This window comes from Arctopsyche grandis, chromosome 6 (assembly GCF_051622035.1).
Source record: "Arctopsyche grandis isolate Sample6627 chromosome 6, ASM5162203v2, whole genome shotgun sequence".
Classification (NCBI taxonomy): Eukaryota; Metazoa; Arthropoda; class Insecta; order Trichoptera; family Hydropsychidae; genus Arctopsyche; species Arctopsyche grandis.
In genome coordinates this window covers 22,246,694-22,264,575 of record NC_135360.1, presented here as the reverse complement: position 1 = coordinate 22,264,575, position 17,882 = coordinate 22,246,694, and the positions used below count along the sequence as shown (strand labels likewise).

The 17,882-nt window shown below is 32.0% G+C and overlaps 1 protein-coding gene and 2 non-coding genes across 4 annotated transcripts; 2 read left to right on the top strand and 1 right to left on the bottom strand.

Moving 5' to 3' along the window:
* Positions 1-830: 830 nt before the first annotated feature.
* LOC143913346 (uncharacterized) lies at positions 831-17,155 on the top strand. Of its 2 annotated transcripts, none has more exons than XM_077433076.1 (7): positions 831-1,020; positions 11,366-11,490; positions 11,560-12,412; positions 12,488-12,687; positions 13,345-13,530; positions 13,645-13,783; positions 16,672-17,155. In XM_077433076.1, the coding sequence occupies exons 1-7, from the start codon at positions 1,002-1,004 to the stop codon at positions 16,857-16,859; spliced, it is 1,710 nt and encodes a 569-aa protein (XP_077289202.1). In that variant the 5' UTR covers positions 831-1,001; the 3' UTR covers positions 16,860-17,155. The 2 variants fall into 2 exon arrangements, with proteins under 2 accessions (XP_077289202.1, XP_077289201.1); XM_077433075.1 differs by having other exon boundaries at positions 13,645-13,792; positions 16,672-16,982.
* On the bottom strand, positions 15,180-15,276 carry TRNAY-GUA (transfer RNA tyrosine (anticodon GUA)). Its single transcript has 2 exons — positions 15,240-15,276; positions 15,180-15,215 (listed from the first exon to the last, which is right to left on the bottom strand). It is a non-coding gene; the product is annotated as a tRNA-Tyr (tRNA).
* Positions 15,392-15,481, top strand: TRNAY-GUA (transfer RNA tyrosine (anticodon GUA)). The gene is given in 2 exon segments: positions 15,392-15,428; positions 15,446-15,481. It is a non-coding gene; the product is annotated as a tRNA-Tyr (tRNA).
* Positions 17,156-17,882: the final 727 nt, after the last annotated feature.

Below are 17,882 nucleotides of genomic sequence, written 5' to 3'. Positions count from 1 at the left end.
TCTTATTACATCTCTCTGCCTATTAGCCAATTGCAAAATTGCCAAACTCTGATAGGAAACGATCGACCTGGAATCACAAATCCAAGGTCTGGCCAGCAGAAACCAGTGGGATTTGAAGCCGTGACCACTCGGATGCGCTCTAAAATCGCCAGACAAATTGAATGACAGATTAACGGACGGCTGCTTTAAATGCAATTCTCGTCTTCTCGAATGATAGATTGCACATCAGATGACGGGTAACCTTTCGATGTGCACAGATGCAATTATTAAAATATTTAATAAGGCAAGATTCGGAACTTATCGAATCTTGCCTTATTAAACTCGCCTGAAAGATCCAAATCAATTTTAATAATTGCATCTGTGCACATCGAAAGGTTACCCGTCATCTGATGTGCAATCTATCATTCGAGAAAACGAGAATTACGTTTAAAGCTGCCGTTCTGTTAATCTGTCGTTCGTTTATCTGGAGATTTTAGAGCGGATGCACCAAATCCGACCACTCTGTTCAAAGCATTATATGCTAACGAATAGTCTATTCTGCTGGTTTATATGAAGTTCATTAGGCAAGTTTTAATATTTGCATGTATAATTTATGAATTCCGATATTTAGTTCAGTTTTGCACAACGACTTGGTTCAAATTCAAGCTTCAGTTACTTGGACAAAGTAACCACCGTTATCACAACACAAGTCTTCTCCTACCGGTTTTCTTTGTGGCCGCTATCAGTACACGGAAGATTCCTTCTCCGGTGACCCATCCTGTCTCTGCCCCCTCTCGTCGACCTGAGCCAGACTCGTATATAACCACCGGTACGACCCACAGCCAGATCATTGTTTGAACATCAGCTGCGCGTGCGCACTTGTGCCCGATGATTGCACCTCGCCTAACAGACAGTTGACCTTTCCGGTTAAGTCGATCGATCACAACAAACATCTCCCGAAAACCAATCGTTCTGCGATCTATACATATATAAACTTAGTGGTACGAGGACAGAAGAAGGAAATGGGAACCCTAACGACAGGTCAGTACCAATTGCGACTAAAATTAAATGAGCCAATGTGTAACAGTACTAAAAGACAATGGGTTTATATGCCTACTTTCATACACGAGGTGAATTCAAAATCGAATATGTACGTACGTTTGAATTTTTACGTCGATGATGTCATTTCTTGAATGAAGGTACATACGATGACGGTGATCGTCATCGTCTTGAATTCCGAAAGTAAATTTAAATTTTTCAACGTCTGAACTTCCGTTGACTTCGTGAGTAATCGGTTATTCAAACGTTTTGGAGATTCGCATCTATTTTGAAGCATTACCATAACATAAAATGTAGGTAGACTATGGATGACGCATACCTACATACGTGAGCGATTGTTGAATATCAAATAGTCTTCAATTTAAATGGTTTTAATACATATATTATCTGTCTATAGAATGAATGTATTTTTTTTTAATGCCAAATACTTTTTTTGCATTCATTATATGTATATGATAAATAAAACATATTACAACTTGATATCAATTTTTATTAAATCGTTGTCGTGTATAGAAGGTACAAATTTCCAAAGAAGAAGATGCGAATACAAGTCATCCTGAATTTCTCTTGCTTTTACGAGGTTCTTATAAGTTTGCTTTTTAGATTCTATAATACGTATATAAAACTTTAATTCCATAATTCCAACTAACTGGCAATTTACAAGCAATCAATTGTACAATCGTAAACAAACTAACGAGTATTTTCTAACAAGAATTCAGCTGTTTAAATTGAAACGTTTTAGAAAATGACAATTGACATACATACTCATTATTAAATCGAGTTTAGTACACTTTAACTCGACTATGTTTAGTACAATATGCCACACATCATGTATATACATAGTATATTTCAATGGTTTCGAAAGTGTGGGCGGCTTCAGGAAACTTCGACTCTAGTGGGGAATGACCTCATTTGTACGTTCTTTGAACTGTTTTAAATATTGTCTAGAAATTACTACCTGTTTTTATATTATTATTTGGGAATATTTGATACATATATACATTTGATACCATACATATTTATGTAGGTGGGAGGCTATTGAAACATTTTGATGAATTTATTTTTCAATCAAGGAGACAATCCCCCTAACGCGCTTTTCCGTAACTGCAGACAATGCGGTATTGTAATAGGAAAAAAATGAATCGATTTCAATGAAAAGCACAACGAATGACTTTTATGACCTCTCAACTCTCAATTCCATCATAGAATTTTCTATACGAATACAGTGAAAAGCGCCTCAAAAAGCCCTCATGAAAGTATGATACTCTTGTTGTGAGGAACTGATGGCGTCCATTAGGCGTAATTCCACGGTAATCAGAAGGGTCTGTACGCAGAAAGAAAATGGGTCAATCGATAGTTCAAACGAGAGGAAAAAAATGACTAGACACGCATCTTAACACACAATGCGTTATGTTAATTGAAGACAATACCTTCGAGAGGGGGGAAAAATCGCATTCGCATTTCCTCGGTTCTAAATCGCGAATTAAGTGGAGCAAACTGACGAGACAATGGACTGGTAAAATCTGCAAACACACACGCACATTCGAAACAATGAATGACAATCGTACAATTCTCACGCAGTTGTAGAAAACGGCCAAAAGTTATTATTTGAGAAGCGACGTTTTAATTGAATGGCCAATTCACGACGGTTAGAGTCGAATTTGAGCCGAAATTGCGATAAAACATTCCGTGGAACGGATTCGAGTGTGATTTTTTTTTAATATTATCTAATATAGCGTGCGAAGATTAAAATTTGAGTCTAAACGAGTTCGTCGAGATGACGGGTAGGACTCATAACCGAGCTGTCAGATAAAGTACAGTAAAGTTTCTGACTCTTTATATTATCGGATTGGTTTACTAAGCAACCGATAATTTGTTTAGTTGAATAATTAACAAACACTTTATATTGCTTTACACTAATTCTATGAACATATTCCGATTTATAATGCATACAAGCATACTGTGAAGATCCCAATAAAGATTCGTGCAATACTTGATCTTTTGTTCAAAATCGTAGAAGTGTATCGCCAATACTATCTTTCGATTTGATCTTCTTTTATAGAACTTTAAGTAGATGTTTTTATCTCCGATCTGAACGCTGTTCGTATTTCTAGTTGTTTTATTATGCCTTTGGACAATAGAAACGAGGATAAACGTATTCAGTAGAAAAAAATTGATCGAAGATTTTCAACTCGGAACTGTTAACTGAACTTGACGTTTTAAAAGGAAATAATTTTCACCTTTAAATATTTGACTATGCTGCAGTCATTCCAGTTTAAAAGCGATTGTGTCGTAAATAATAAATTAACCCATTTCCGACTTGTACAGATTTTTTACGACACTTAAATCATCGCATTATTAATATGCTAATTATATTTCGCCATTGAGTCATACTTGTACATTGAATCCATTTATTTGATTCATTCTGATTGAAAAAAGTTATAAATGATTTACGCAATTATATTTATAGTATAATAGGTACATACATATGTATTATAGTTTTAGCTTCGTTCACTTAAAGTCGATAGAGCTTGTTTTTGCATCGCGCGAACGACTTTAACAAAAACACTACCGTTTCGTGTTCCCTCACCCGCTCTCTCTTCGGGCGTTTTTCTTTGTACTCCCGGATTTTTGTCTGGTAAAAATACACATTTTTTCCGATCAAAAACAATTTTGCGATTCAGCTTTCCAGGTCGTTCGTTCGCTGATCGTAAAAGTGAACTAATGGTCGGACGAGTGGGTTCAAAATTTTCTTTCTGCCTAATTCTGTTCACGTACCGATGTACCCATCACGCACTGTTCTCACCTCCATATTAGGTTTAACTCGTTTTTTTATTATTATTATTTATTACGCGACGAGCCTGCACTGTTTGAGAGCCAAGGTCGACTGGATTTTCATTCAGCCTCACTTGCGTAATTTAATTGTCACGTTTCAATTGAAAAAAAAATACCCTTTGTGAGATATGCCTAAATATCATACATGTACATATATTGTTAGGTCAGAATGCGTCAAATTAAGTCAAAGTTTAATTTTTTAACCTTAATATAGAAAAGTTTAAATTTTAATAACTCAATTATAGAAAAAAATGGTTAAACTTCCTTTATTGACTAGTTAATTAATTTATTTATTCGTCAGAAAATAATAAAACAAAATTTTGCGACGCAATCGGATACAATTGTACCCACTAAGGCAATTGCACTATGAGATTATGCATTTTCAAAGTTCTGCTACACTTTATTACATTCAATGATAAACATTATGTAAACGAGGGAAAAAATACAAAATTATTACTATTTTTAATATTTGTGATAAACTATGTAAACGATAGTTTAAGTTAATATTTTACATATATCCGAAGATAACCTTATATTCGATTATCAATTAATTCCGTTAATTTAACTATCGTCGGAATGAGTTTTGAATGTCCATCTCGACAATACGTTACCAAAAACCCGATAAATATAGAATTAAATTTATTTTGATTATGTAATTTTACCACCAAAATACCACACACGGCCCGCGAGCCGCAGATTGATTATCATGGCTCTAACGTGAGACGTTATTTTATTAAATAATTTATTTTTATTTTTAATCAGAATACTACCATTATAATACATGTACATATGTAGAACTAAATCAACTACTTATTTTTTCCAAAGTGCCATTTATTATTTTGAACTAAAATATATTTTATATAATCAATGGAAATCATATTTTGACTTTTATAATCAATTTACTTTCATATAAAACCGTAATAAACAATGAAACATTTAAAAAGCGAGGATCTAACAGACCGTATTCGTTTGTGTTAGAAAATTTTGATAACCGGACTAGATTTAAATAACATATGAAAAGAAAAATACGCACAATTGTTTTATGTCAAAAAAGTTTTTTGATTAAATGTGAGACTATTTGGAAATAGTATTTAATTGAATGACATGTTTTTATCTAACAATTTTAAAATGTGTAATTTTGAATTTACGCCTATTCTACATTATTATATAAAATTAAAAAAAGAGACTTTGGCCAAAAAATTGTACTTATTGGAAAATAAAAATTTCCCAGCAAAGTAAGGATACTTTAGTACCTACATACACAACATACATATGTACGTGCATTAAAATATAATAAGTATATTTGTATGTAATTTTTGCGTATTCTTCATTCTTAAAAGAAAAAAAACCTTGTAAAAATTGACCCAGAGACACCAAAAAAAAAAAAATGGAAAATGAAATTGTCCAGCAAAGTAAGAATACATAAGTATACAATATATGTACATACATACGTAAGTATATTCTTATATTTGATGAACGTATTCAACTAAAATTTTCTGCTCAATCGTCGTCACCTAATAATATATTAAAAAAACTGAAAAATAGCCAATATTAAAATGTACAGTATTTTTTAACCAACAAAATACTGTATTAATATTTTCGGTTTGTCTGTTGCAAAGAAAATAGTATCTCTGATTTTCTTTTTTTATTTTACGAAACCTTAGAAGCATACTTAAGTAGTGAACATTTTTAATCAAAAGAAAAATTCATCTTTTTGCATGAAGAAAATTTTTTATGAAACAGATGACAAAATGTAAGTACATTTTTTGAATTAATCAAATAGTACTCATATATTATTTTTTAAATAAAAAAAAAACAATTGAAGATGTAAATTTAATTTCACTACAATTATTATGCATAAAATTGACGGCCATTTTAACGCATGTATATACATATGTATATAACCTTGCATATAATGACGTATAAATAAAAATATACAGATTTTTTTTCAATACGTATGTATGTATGTATTTATAGGTACATACATAGAACCTTACCGAGCCGTAGAGCGCAACGGAGAAAAAAATGAACTAATCATTTCGTTCAAATTTGACGACAACGACGTTTTATCAATGCGAATTCCGAAAGGGGATGTCCACTACAAAATGGCGTCTTTATACGCGTTCAAAGTGGGTCGATCGGTTGCGGATTTAAATGGACGCAGACCGGCTCTTCTCAAATGTCAAGTTTACCGAGCGGTCACGCGCAACCTTTGTCCGTCACAAACAAAAGGAAAATACGAAAATACGTAAACCAGTTTGACAGTAAATATATTATATGCTTATGGCCAGTAAAAATATCATTTTCCAGTTGCGGACACATGATACTTTTGTCTACTTTAATACAAGAAGGAATTACCGCACCGACGCGATGGGATTATGTAGGTACATAACGTGAAATTCATTTTGTTTGTCGAAAGTTATTTGGTTATGATACGTTTGTACATGTAATGAATTAGTTGTTTTTAAACGCTGTATATATTATATTTATGTAGTTAATTACAGGTTGTCAAACATTGATTGGGATTTAATGATGAGCTATCGATTCGATGACACTCCATATCGGGAGACGGCGCAAAAAATGGTGTTTATTAATAACATTGCAGTAGGACCAGTTCGCAGACCGGTCCCGCTAATTTGGAACACCCGCATGGTCACCGTTACCGTTCTCCTCTTTGTTACAAGAACGGTTTACCGTGAGAGTTTCACGCCAGGGGTGTTCAACTAATTGAAATCGTTGGAAAAAATTTGGTCGCGTTGAGAAAGTTGATTTGTATTCATAACATTTGATTGTCGATTGTCGATGTTCTTAGCTTTCGAATGACTCGTTAATATTTTGACGCCCGTTTCTACTTTCGCTTCGTCATATCTCGAATGACTTGACAATGGATTTTTTTATAATGATAATTTGACATTTTACTTACTATATAATATACAAATTTAGGCATGTATGTACTACGTATGTTAATTTATTAATTAATTTATCAATCTATATACCTATGTATATATTGTACGTATAAAAATGAATGTCTGTTTGTCTGTTTGTCTGTCTGTCTCGTATAGGCTCCAAAACCACTCGACCGATTACGATATAACTTTCAGGAATTGTTGTATGCATGTCCGGGAGGCCGGAATAAGGGAAAAACAGGAATGAGTGGCATTGCAACGCAATAATTATAAATATTTTCACGTCGTGGCCTGCGTTGTTAGGGTAAAATAAGCAAACAATTGAATAATTTCAAATGTGTTTGCTGCCTGAATTTTTCCGACAAATGGAAACGGGAACGAGAACGAGAATGGGAACGGGAACAGGAACGAGAACTGGAACGGGAACGCAACGGGAACGGGAACAGGAATTGCATGCGTTATTGTGGCATTGCAACGCATGCCGGGTTCAGCTAGTGTCATATAAAAATTAACTTGAAATAGTATACTGAAATGCAGGAATAAAATATAAAAATGGTATAATTTTCTTTTTTAAAAAAAAAACTTAGAATGGGTGGCATAGCCGAGCGGATTGCCACAAGGGGTTTGTAATTATAATATTTAAATGAAATAATACAAAAAAAGAATCAAAATGACATGTAAAAAATAACCAAAACTAGAGGAAATGAGATTTTAAAAAAATACAATAAGAATAAATAAAAAAAATAACTACAAAAACCTATTAATGTTCAGGAAATCATGGAGATAAATTTTTCAAGAGGCTTAGGTTACTAGAAGTTAATTCATTTGGTGGAAAATTCCAAATTTTTGACTACTATATTTGAAAAGAAGGTATCTCTTATTTTTTTTGTAAGAAAAATCTTTTTGGAGTCTGAAAGTAAGACTTCTCATTTGAGAGTTTTTGTTAAACGCTAGGGGGTTAAGATTTTGTAAACTTCGAGAGTTTAATACCCTCATTCTTTTCGTCTCCAATGTGGAAAGATTAATTCTTTTGAATCTCATATCGTATGAAAGTGATTTAAATTCGTAAGACATTTTTGAATTTTTTAAATTAAACTTCAGTATAAATCATTAATATCTATGAAAAAAAAGTATTTCGAATACGAAACAGATATGTATGTAAATATTAAGGTTGATGAAATATGATTTATATGCCTTTTAAAAAAGTGCAATTTTTAAAATTGAAATAAAAATACATTTATCATAGAAATAATCTAAATAAATTCATCTCAGCGAATCCATCCATTACAAATAGTTATCCGACTCGAAAGCTTAATGACCAATAAATTCCAGCGATAAACAGAGTTGGCGCTCGGATTTAAACTCTTGCAATCAATTACCAGAAATTTGGCGACGATAAACACTATAATATCCAAATGCGTAACCAACACCATCCCAAACTAAAGCAACGGCTCAGATCGATATTCGGAGAGGTCGAAACTATCGAACGGGTCGACGAAACTTGAACTAAGTCAAACCGAATGATTTTAAATGAATATATTTAAATGTATTTCCCATGGAGAAATGTAGATGTAAACCCCTGACTAGCAAGTATCCATCCAGTGTTCAGGTGAATGCGTTTGGAGTGAACGCCCTGGCTTGACCTAGGCACTGGTTGCGCTCGCTGACCGAACACTACCGTTTGATATACTTACTGAGCAATTAACATAGCGTTGCAGTCGCATCATAATATTATGTCAACTTATCATAACAGTTTATTCTTGAAATTTGACTCATATCAGAGCGATTGTATTTCAAAAATCTATACATATTCCATTCGATCAAAATAAGTACATATCAGTACTTACGTACAGGCTTAGTGATAACATTCCAAAAGATGATGTAAAATGTTGTTATTCTTTCCGTTGAGAATATTAAATAAACAATCCTTGTGTGGTTTGTAAAAAAAAAAAATTAATGAATAAATAAATTTAAAATAAATGAATTGCGATGAAATTTTCAAACAGTCTTGCAATTAGTTATTTTTGAATGCATTTATTGTTCAGAAATCATGTTTACAATATATCTTATGTAGGTATATTCTAATAACCACCGATCCAGTGATCATTATAATTATTTTTATTGTTAATATTTATAGTATTATCTTACTATAACTAGTATGCAAGATAATAGGAAAAATACTTTAAAAATCTAAAGTTTTTTTGTTGATTTTTGAATGCTTTTTATTATTTCTAAATTATGTTCACAATACATCTTATATATATTTTAATAGCTACTGATCTACTGATCATTTTCTATTTTACAGTTTTAATTTAATTTTGTTCGTAATCATAGTTTTATCTTATTCTAATGTTAATATATATAGGAAAAAGAGCTCAAAAACCTATTTACAATTCTTATAAATGCTCATAATACATCTAATACGTAATATTAATTAAAGACTCTCTAAAGTCGATGACCTAAAGCAGATTTTGTTTCGGTAATCTGTGTTTAAAGCTAGAGTTTGAAAGTTTCATAATATATGTATTATAGGTACCATATAGTACATGCACATTCAAATATTATATATGTAGTGTTTTCATCTAATTTTTTGTATCTCACGACTCGAACTAGTAAAAGATTCGTATTTTTCACCATCAAAACGAGTATTCATCAATGTTTCATATATACATATGTACATACATACATATGTATGTATATACAATATACATACATACATACATACACACATATTTATAACCATTAGTTATTATTGTAATTTGAATAGGCACTTTAGCAAAACACTTTCATGAGATATAAATATATACAATGTATTTATTGATATTTATGTATACGTATATAAATAAAGATAAGAAAATTTCTTAAATATGAAATATGAATTTCTAAATATGTAAAAGCTACCAATCTTACTCTACTTTCTGCTAATTTTTCAATATTGACAGGAAAGTCAATAAATATAATTCAATTTCGAAGTATTTCTTAATTTAACGTGAGATACAGACTCGGTTATCTCGAGACCGATTTCTCAACTGTTTTGGTGTATTTCGTCCGAAGAGAGATAGGAAACATAAGAAGTACATATGACAGGGGTGGATATAGTGGATATAGTAAAGAGATTTAAGTGGCAATCAATGGGCGTGTGATGTAACTAAAAGAATCGACGAAGGAAGTGCTAGAATGGTACCTGAGAGAATGAAAAAAGCGTGAAAGGAAGTTGGGTGGACAAAATTAGAAAAATGTATGGGGTGAGATGTATGAGAGTTACGCAAAACAGAGACGAATTTCTGTTAGAGACACTTTCATCCAGCAGTGGATGGTGAATGGCTGTAAATTCAGATTATGAAATAAATCGATTGTACATACAATGAAGATGAACACATTGTATGCTGTCTACAAATTAAGATATGACAGAATCATATCGTGCGAGCTACATATGTATATATAATTTTGCGCAAATCAAGCAAATACGCAGAAAACGCTTCATTTTTATCGGAAAAAATCTAATATCGAGCTTCGAGTGTTTTATTATTCGGCATAGAATCCTCTGGTGGAAATTCGACGAAAAGGTTATAACCCGCGCCGATAAATAACTTCCTTACAGGCCACGTCACATTATACCATTTCCTTTCTTAAGAGAAAGTTGGCTATGCAAACAGGGTGTTCTTTTTTATTATTCTACCTATTTTTACGTTCTACAATCTGCAAAATTTATCTAAAGAATAAACTTTTTATAAAGGGGGCGGAGACTTGGGGAATACAAATTATGACATTTTATCGATTCCATTAGTGTGTGAATTTATTGTAGAAGTGATGGTGCTAATATTTAAGTCTTTGTATGCAAAATTAGCCTTCGCGATAAGAAAATGTCGCAAAGTAATAGCGCTGCTCTATAAAGCGATGATATTATCGCACTATGTGTGTATGTGTGGGGAAAACTCGGAAAAATCGACACTGAGCTTTTCTTCACCGTAATGAGCTTTTCGGATGTTTGTGTGTTATGCTCGATTTGTCGAAAGTTATTCGCGAAAATGGTGAGCTATTATTTAGTTGGTTTTTAATGATACTCAAAAGTTCCAAGTAGTAATCGTCAACTAAAGTGATTTTTACATTTACATTCCTTACACGGATTTTTTATATAATACAACCGCGAAAAACTCTTTATGAGTCTACCCTTATATTAAGTATATATACATACATAAAGTGTGTATGTGCAAATATGGGTGAAAAGCCTTCAAAAATAGATTTGTATAGTCGAAGATATGATAAAAAGTTTAAGCTGGGTCGAATTTGCATACTTTCCCACTTGTTTCAATCTGATTGTGCCACAACTTTATTTTAAAGCTTGGTTCTAGAAACATAATCAAATTTCCACTGTTCTAAACACGCGATATACATACATATATATAAATATATAATAAACTGTTTCGTATGTGTTAGACTTGTTCTTTCGTCTATTGCAAATTTTAGTCTGTTGCAAATTGTGTTGAACGTGTGTGCAAAGTTTCTCTACTATTTAGCATAAATTTGGAATTCGAATCACATGAAAGCGTACAAAGGTCGATTATTGTTTTGATTTCGATTTTCAGTGTCGTTGGTCGTGGCCTTTTTTGCTGTGAGTTATGGTTGGCCCAGAAAAGCCAGGTCTGATGACTTTTTCACTGGTGGTTTCATAGGCGAAGCTACTAACGAACTATCAACGGCCATTATACAGGTGAGAATCATATTCATTAACGTACAAAATCATTTTAAAATATAGTAATAATAATTATTTTTTTTATAGAGTTACGTCGATGATGATTCCAATATGGCTTTCTCGCCTTTGGGCTACTCAGTCATCTTGGCCATCCTGGCCGAAGGAGCTAAAGGAGAGACTCGAAGCCAATTGACTACTGCTTTAAAACTACCAGAAGATAATAATGTTTCAAGGAAGATGTATCAAAGCATTATGGAGAGGTTGAAGAACACCAACGAGTACAAATTGAACGTACCCGAGTTCAAAAATTGGTTCTACGTCTACAAAAACTACACTATCAATGATGATTACAGGAAAGTGTTAGAAAAATACTACCTGACTGAAGTGAGAAGTGTTGAAAGATACGATTCAAGCTTCTTTGAAGTGTCGAAAGAGTCTGAAAAGGTAGAAAAAGCTGAAAAGCTAGAAAAAATAGAGCAAATTGACCCTCTTCCTTCAGTCGAAATTAAAGACGCAGTAGTGTCAGATATTAAGCCTAGCGCAAAAGACAACAGTAAAGATGTGCAAAATTTTGACGAATTGCAAAAAGATGAACCACCTAAAGGAGAAAATCCCGTTAAAAAAGAAGTAGAAGTTCCCAAAATAGTCAAGGAAGAACCTAAAAAGGTAGAAGAAGAGAAAATAATCACATTTGCTATGGAAGATAAACCAGAAAAGTTAGCTTCAGAGTTGTATGACAAGCAAGATATAAAGCCAGGTAAAAATATCAAAGAGAAGATTAAACTGGCTAATACTTTTAATAAGAAGACACACGAAGGCGGTGATTATGAAATCATGGAAGCCGTTGAAGCAAGAAATCATGCAAGAACAGCTAAGGCATTGTCGGGAAAAGAAGGTGTTACTAATAGTTTATCGGCAAATCGGGTCGGAAGTAGTTCAGGTAACATATAACATGATATACATTTAAATTCTAATGAATAATGAAACCGTTAATACTGATTGAATTTATTTTCAGAATCCAATTCTTTGATGATTTTGTTCAACGGTCTCTATTTTAGAGGATCATGGAAAGTGCCTTTCAGCAAGGCAGACTCGGATGTTTTCTATCGTTCAACATCGGAAAAGAAAACTGTACCGATGATTAAGGCTTCAGGTTCCTTCAAAACTGGATCTCTTCCAGGACTCGACAGTGTCGCCGTGGAACTGCCTTATGAAGTGAGAAACATTGGCATTTTAATTATAATAAATACACCAGTCTCTCGACAAAATTAAATAAATTTTGCATCTCTGATATATTTTCAAATATTTTTTGAACAAAATTTGAAAATTGCATATACGGTTTTTTTATTACTAAAAGAAAATTATGAATGATAAGATCTAATACATATGTACATATAAAGATTCATGTATAAATTAATTAAAATAATTTTTAGAGTTTCTTATCCATACAAATGTATTTAGTATCGTTTGATTGTACATAATGAAAAAGAAGTCATAGACTCTCAAATTTTTCGTAATACATACATACATATGTTAAATTACAAATCGCTACAAGTAATATGAATTTTAAATGAAATTATTAATATTCTTTCATCCACTCAACGAAATATAATTAATATAAATTGTAGCGAAGTCGGATTTTCGTCGTACATTTCAATTAAGTGAATCTTGTCAACGTTTGCTGAATTGATTTTTAAATTACATCTTGTCGGCACTTCCGAGTCAAAATATATGTATTCATTAATAACGACAAATTTGTGGGGATTCGTTTTGAATTGATTCTTACAGGAAATTATTTATCAGAAAAGAAAATATGAAAACATAATTCCAATCGAAAAGCATCTAATGTATTTATTTACCTGGCATTTTCAGGGTGATCGATACGCACTTGTGATTGTAAAACCGAGAAGTCGTGATGGCTTGAGAAGATTGGCAGCTGATTTGGCAGGTCTGCCACCAGCTAGACTTCCTGCCTTACTTCAGAAGAAAGAATTGAACTTGAAAATGCCGTCTTTCTACGTTGAAACAACGACTAAACCATTAGCAGCATTAGCTAAAGTAAGAGAAATTGAAACATAAACCAAACCTTAGCATTGTCTTAGTATTGGATTTACCTTATATCATTACATCCATGAATGAATAATTCTGATGATATCATTAAAATGATTTCAGTTCGGCGTCAGTTCCATATTCAGTCCTGAAGCCGACCTATCGGGAATATCGCCAGCCAAAGGACTATTCGTGCAAGAAATGGTCCAGCACGTATCGATCAAGATAGACGAAACACATTCACTTGCCGATCAGTTCTCAGGTATGAATTGTCAGGAACTACTTTTAAAAACTTTTTAAGTTGAAACAGGTACCATTTCTATCAAGTTTCGCTAAAAAATCAAGGGCATCAATAAAATAGTCGAGACGACTCGAATTTTTGTAAAGGAGTCGAGACGACTCGAAAACAGTGAAGCATCCTCCAAGTCAAATGGTCTGGGGATGCTTTTATTATTCTGGAATTGGTCGCATGAAGTTTGTCCAATGATTCGTCAACGGAATAATGTATAAAAAAATTTTGGAAGAAAGTGTCATTCCATCGATGGAAGAACACCTTTCACATTTTGATGATATTATTTTTCAAGATGACTCCGCCCCTTGTCTTAGAGCTAAAACGTAAATTATTATTATTTTTTAATACTGTTGAATTTCAATTATAAGATTTCGAGCAAGTATTTTCATGACATTTCTGCAGATACGGGATTATTTGCAGAAACTTTGAGTTTCCACACTAACTTGGCTAGGAAATAGTCCCGATTTGAATCCGATAGAAAACCTCTGGATGGCCATTAAGTGCCGGATTAATATATATAACATAACATCTGTACACTCATTCAATAAAATAATAGAAAAAGTGTGGTACGATGAATTCCCGATTGAAATTCTGAGAGTTTTGATAGATTCCATGCCTACTAGAATAAAAGCTGTGAAAAAAACAAAAGGAGTCGGAACCAAATATTAATTTATTTTTTATTAATTCGTAAATAGTTTATATGATCGAAATAAAATCAAAAATGTACATATAAACCGTTATTTTAATTCCAAATATCATTCTTGCGTGACATCGACACACCGTCGCTAAAATCAAATATCCGTAAAACTTGTCTCGCCCACTTTCTGTAATATATTTTTATTACTTCTCTTTTTTTAAATAGTGCTCTACAGTATCATCTACTATTTTAATGAATTTGATTGTTGGTTTTAAGTATGTTACACATTTTATGTTGAAATTTCACGCATAATCCCGATGTTCCACTTCTTGTGACCGTGACTGTACATACATATGTAAATAAAACTGTGAAAAATAAATCTTTCAAGCTGGATATAAACCTAACTATATCGATGTAATTGTAATTGTAAGAACGTGGTATACATACATAGATTACCTTGAAAGGAAAAACCCTAATTATTCCAGCATCTACAAACTTAAAATTCGATATGAATTCAAAAATTGACATATGTACAATATATGTATATACACCAAGCCATCGATATATCTATATGTATGTACATATGTACATATATGTTGGATCATTACAGTTTGATTTAAAAAAAATATGATAATCCAGTTATTTAAACGGAACCTACATTTTGGCTAGTTCATCTGGTAACTAGTTTATAGTAAAATAAAAATATAATAACGGATTTAAAAAAAAAATTCCTTCGAACCGGATTTGAACCAGTGACCTATGGATTACTATTATATTTTATATACACAACTACAGTCCACCGCTCTACCAACTGAGCTATCGAAGGCACATTGTATCAACATTCGCAACGGCTTCACACGGTGAAATGTTACGAAATATTGGACTTTCACCTGCTCCAGTTGAGCAGATTAAACATGTTTCAACCAGTGTGGCAGCAGAAGCCTTCGATAGCTCAGTTGGTAGAGCGGTGGACTGTAGTTGTGTATAAAATAGTAATCCATAGGTCACTGGTTCAAATCCGGTTCGAAGGATATATTTTTTGTTCATTTTATATAATTACTGATTTTATTTCATATATACATATGTATATAAAAATTATTTCGATTTAAATGGGCTAGAAGACGCATCAACATTTCAAATGTACAAATTTATATAGTAAATTTGGATCAAATTAAGGTAGAAAATCCTACAGCAGCATTCAAATATTTTATTTTCAGGTGCGCAGTTTGTATAATAAGATAATTCCAGTGCAAACAGACACTGAGTCAGGATTTTTGCTCTAGCTCCATAAAAACTGTCAGTTTGTTTTAATGTATAATACAATAATACCAAAATAGACCTCTTATACATTTTTATGGTATTACATAAAATAAATCTGAAGGATTTTCTTAACCCTTTCAGACGTTTATGTATACTTATACGCGTTTGTTTTATGTATTACTATTATAAAGTAGATTAAATTTACACATTTCTAGTATTGGTTTTTTTTTTTATATATGTATAATGAAACAAAAGCTTTAATCCTTCTTTTGTGGATTGTCGTTTCATGTTGAAAATTATTTTCTGAATATTTCATAAAATAAATATGAAGGTCTTCCTTTTTAATATTACATATTTTATGAAGAATTTTACGGTGTTTTTTAAAAGAAAATTATTTGTAGCAAAAATGAAAGTTTAAGATTTTTTTTTCTATCAAAAGACATTACATAAGTCCTTCTTTCGAAAACCAGAACATCCCTATTGGCCTTTGAAACAGAACTAGATAATTTCTCGTTGCTTTCTAATAAGTTTCTCTACATTGAACAACGTTAAAGGGTTAAACAGCGTAATGTGAACATACTCGAGGTTATTTTCGTTATAAGTTGATTAATATTTTCCAAGTCGAAGTTTCGGAGTATTCTCAGGTTGAATTATAAGATCGCGTGCTCGCATGAAGCGTCCTAATAAATTTAGGCGATACCCCCCCCCCCCTAGACTTGTCGTAAAATAAATATTAAATATTCACAATGTACGAGAGTTTAATATAAACCGAATTACGCGTTCCTGAACGGGCGCGGGTTAATTTCATTTCGTTTCGCAACAGAAACACAATTTTAGAACTGCTCTCCGGTATTCTAGTACTCCTTTCTTTGACGTCAATACGCCATCAGAACATGATAGAATTTAATCAAAACTCCATTGCAACATATAATTTACAATATGTTTATTTTTGTATCAACAGCCTCAAACCCTAGCAGCTACATTTTGGAAAGAAGTCAACCCCTAGTCGAAAAGAAGGAAGTTGGCAATGAAAAAGTCGAAGAGTTCGTCGTGGATCATCCCTTCTTATACTTCGTACGGGACGTCATTGACAACATTATAGTAGTCGCTGGAAAAGTGGTCGATCCCGAACAGATGCAAGATTTCTAATCAACTGTGATATACTACATATATTTTATTATTGTCTGCGTGAGAATGTTATAAACTAACTTAGATTACTGTCGTGAGAATATGCAGTTAAATTATAAGATTATTTTTAGTCTGTAATTCAACAATAATATCTACAAATTTAGTCTCGTACAAAACATATGTACGTCTAAATCATTAGAAGCACGATATGTTTGTTCCGCATTTGGAATTCTTATTTTTAGTTCAAAATATTATATACTACTCAGATGTAGATTTAAACCGTGTTAAATACGTGATATATTTATTTATTTACACACATATTATTTTTTTATTTTATTTATTTATACAATTATAAAATACCTTCGAAATGAACGTAATGCATTTAGATTTTTAAGCCATCGATTTAATATAATTTATTGTGATACATTGGTACTATATTATTTTATAATAACTATTTTTAATTTTGATATATCATATTATACTATATTGGCTTGACAGGTATACCATACTTCAATACGCCACTATGGCCAATCTTGCGAAAGATGAGTCGAAAATCATGAAGCATATTATACGTTAACACATTTTTTTATCGATTGATTTATGCGTATTTTAAGTGTATCGTTAATTTTGAAGGATATGTAATATTAAAAATACATATTTTATAATAACAAAAGTCCAGAGGCATTTGATATTGAGAAAGTACACATACAAATATTATATAATATTTTAAATTATTGATTCTTTTTATAACTATATATGTATAATATAAAAAAATTATGTTGAAAATAAATAAAAAAAACAGCATATTTTTTTATATAGATTAAGTGAAATTGATGTATAATATTTACTTTATTTTTGTAATAATATATTTTATAGTGCGACACCATGGTATCCTCATGAAGTGTCAATCAATAACAACGAGTGCTATTTTTATTAATATTACACATACATTTGTACACAATATACATAAATGCATTTTTTTTACCTTATCATTTCAAAACTTTCCTACGTCAACTTATATATGTACATATTCCAAATACACAT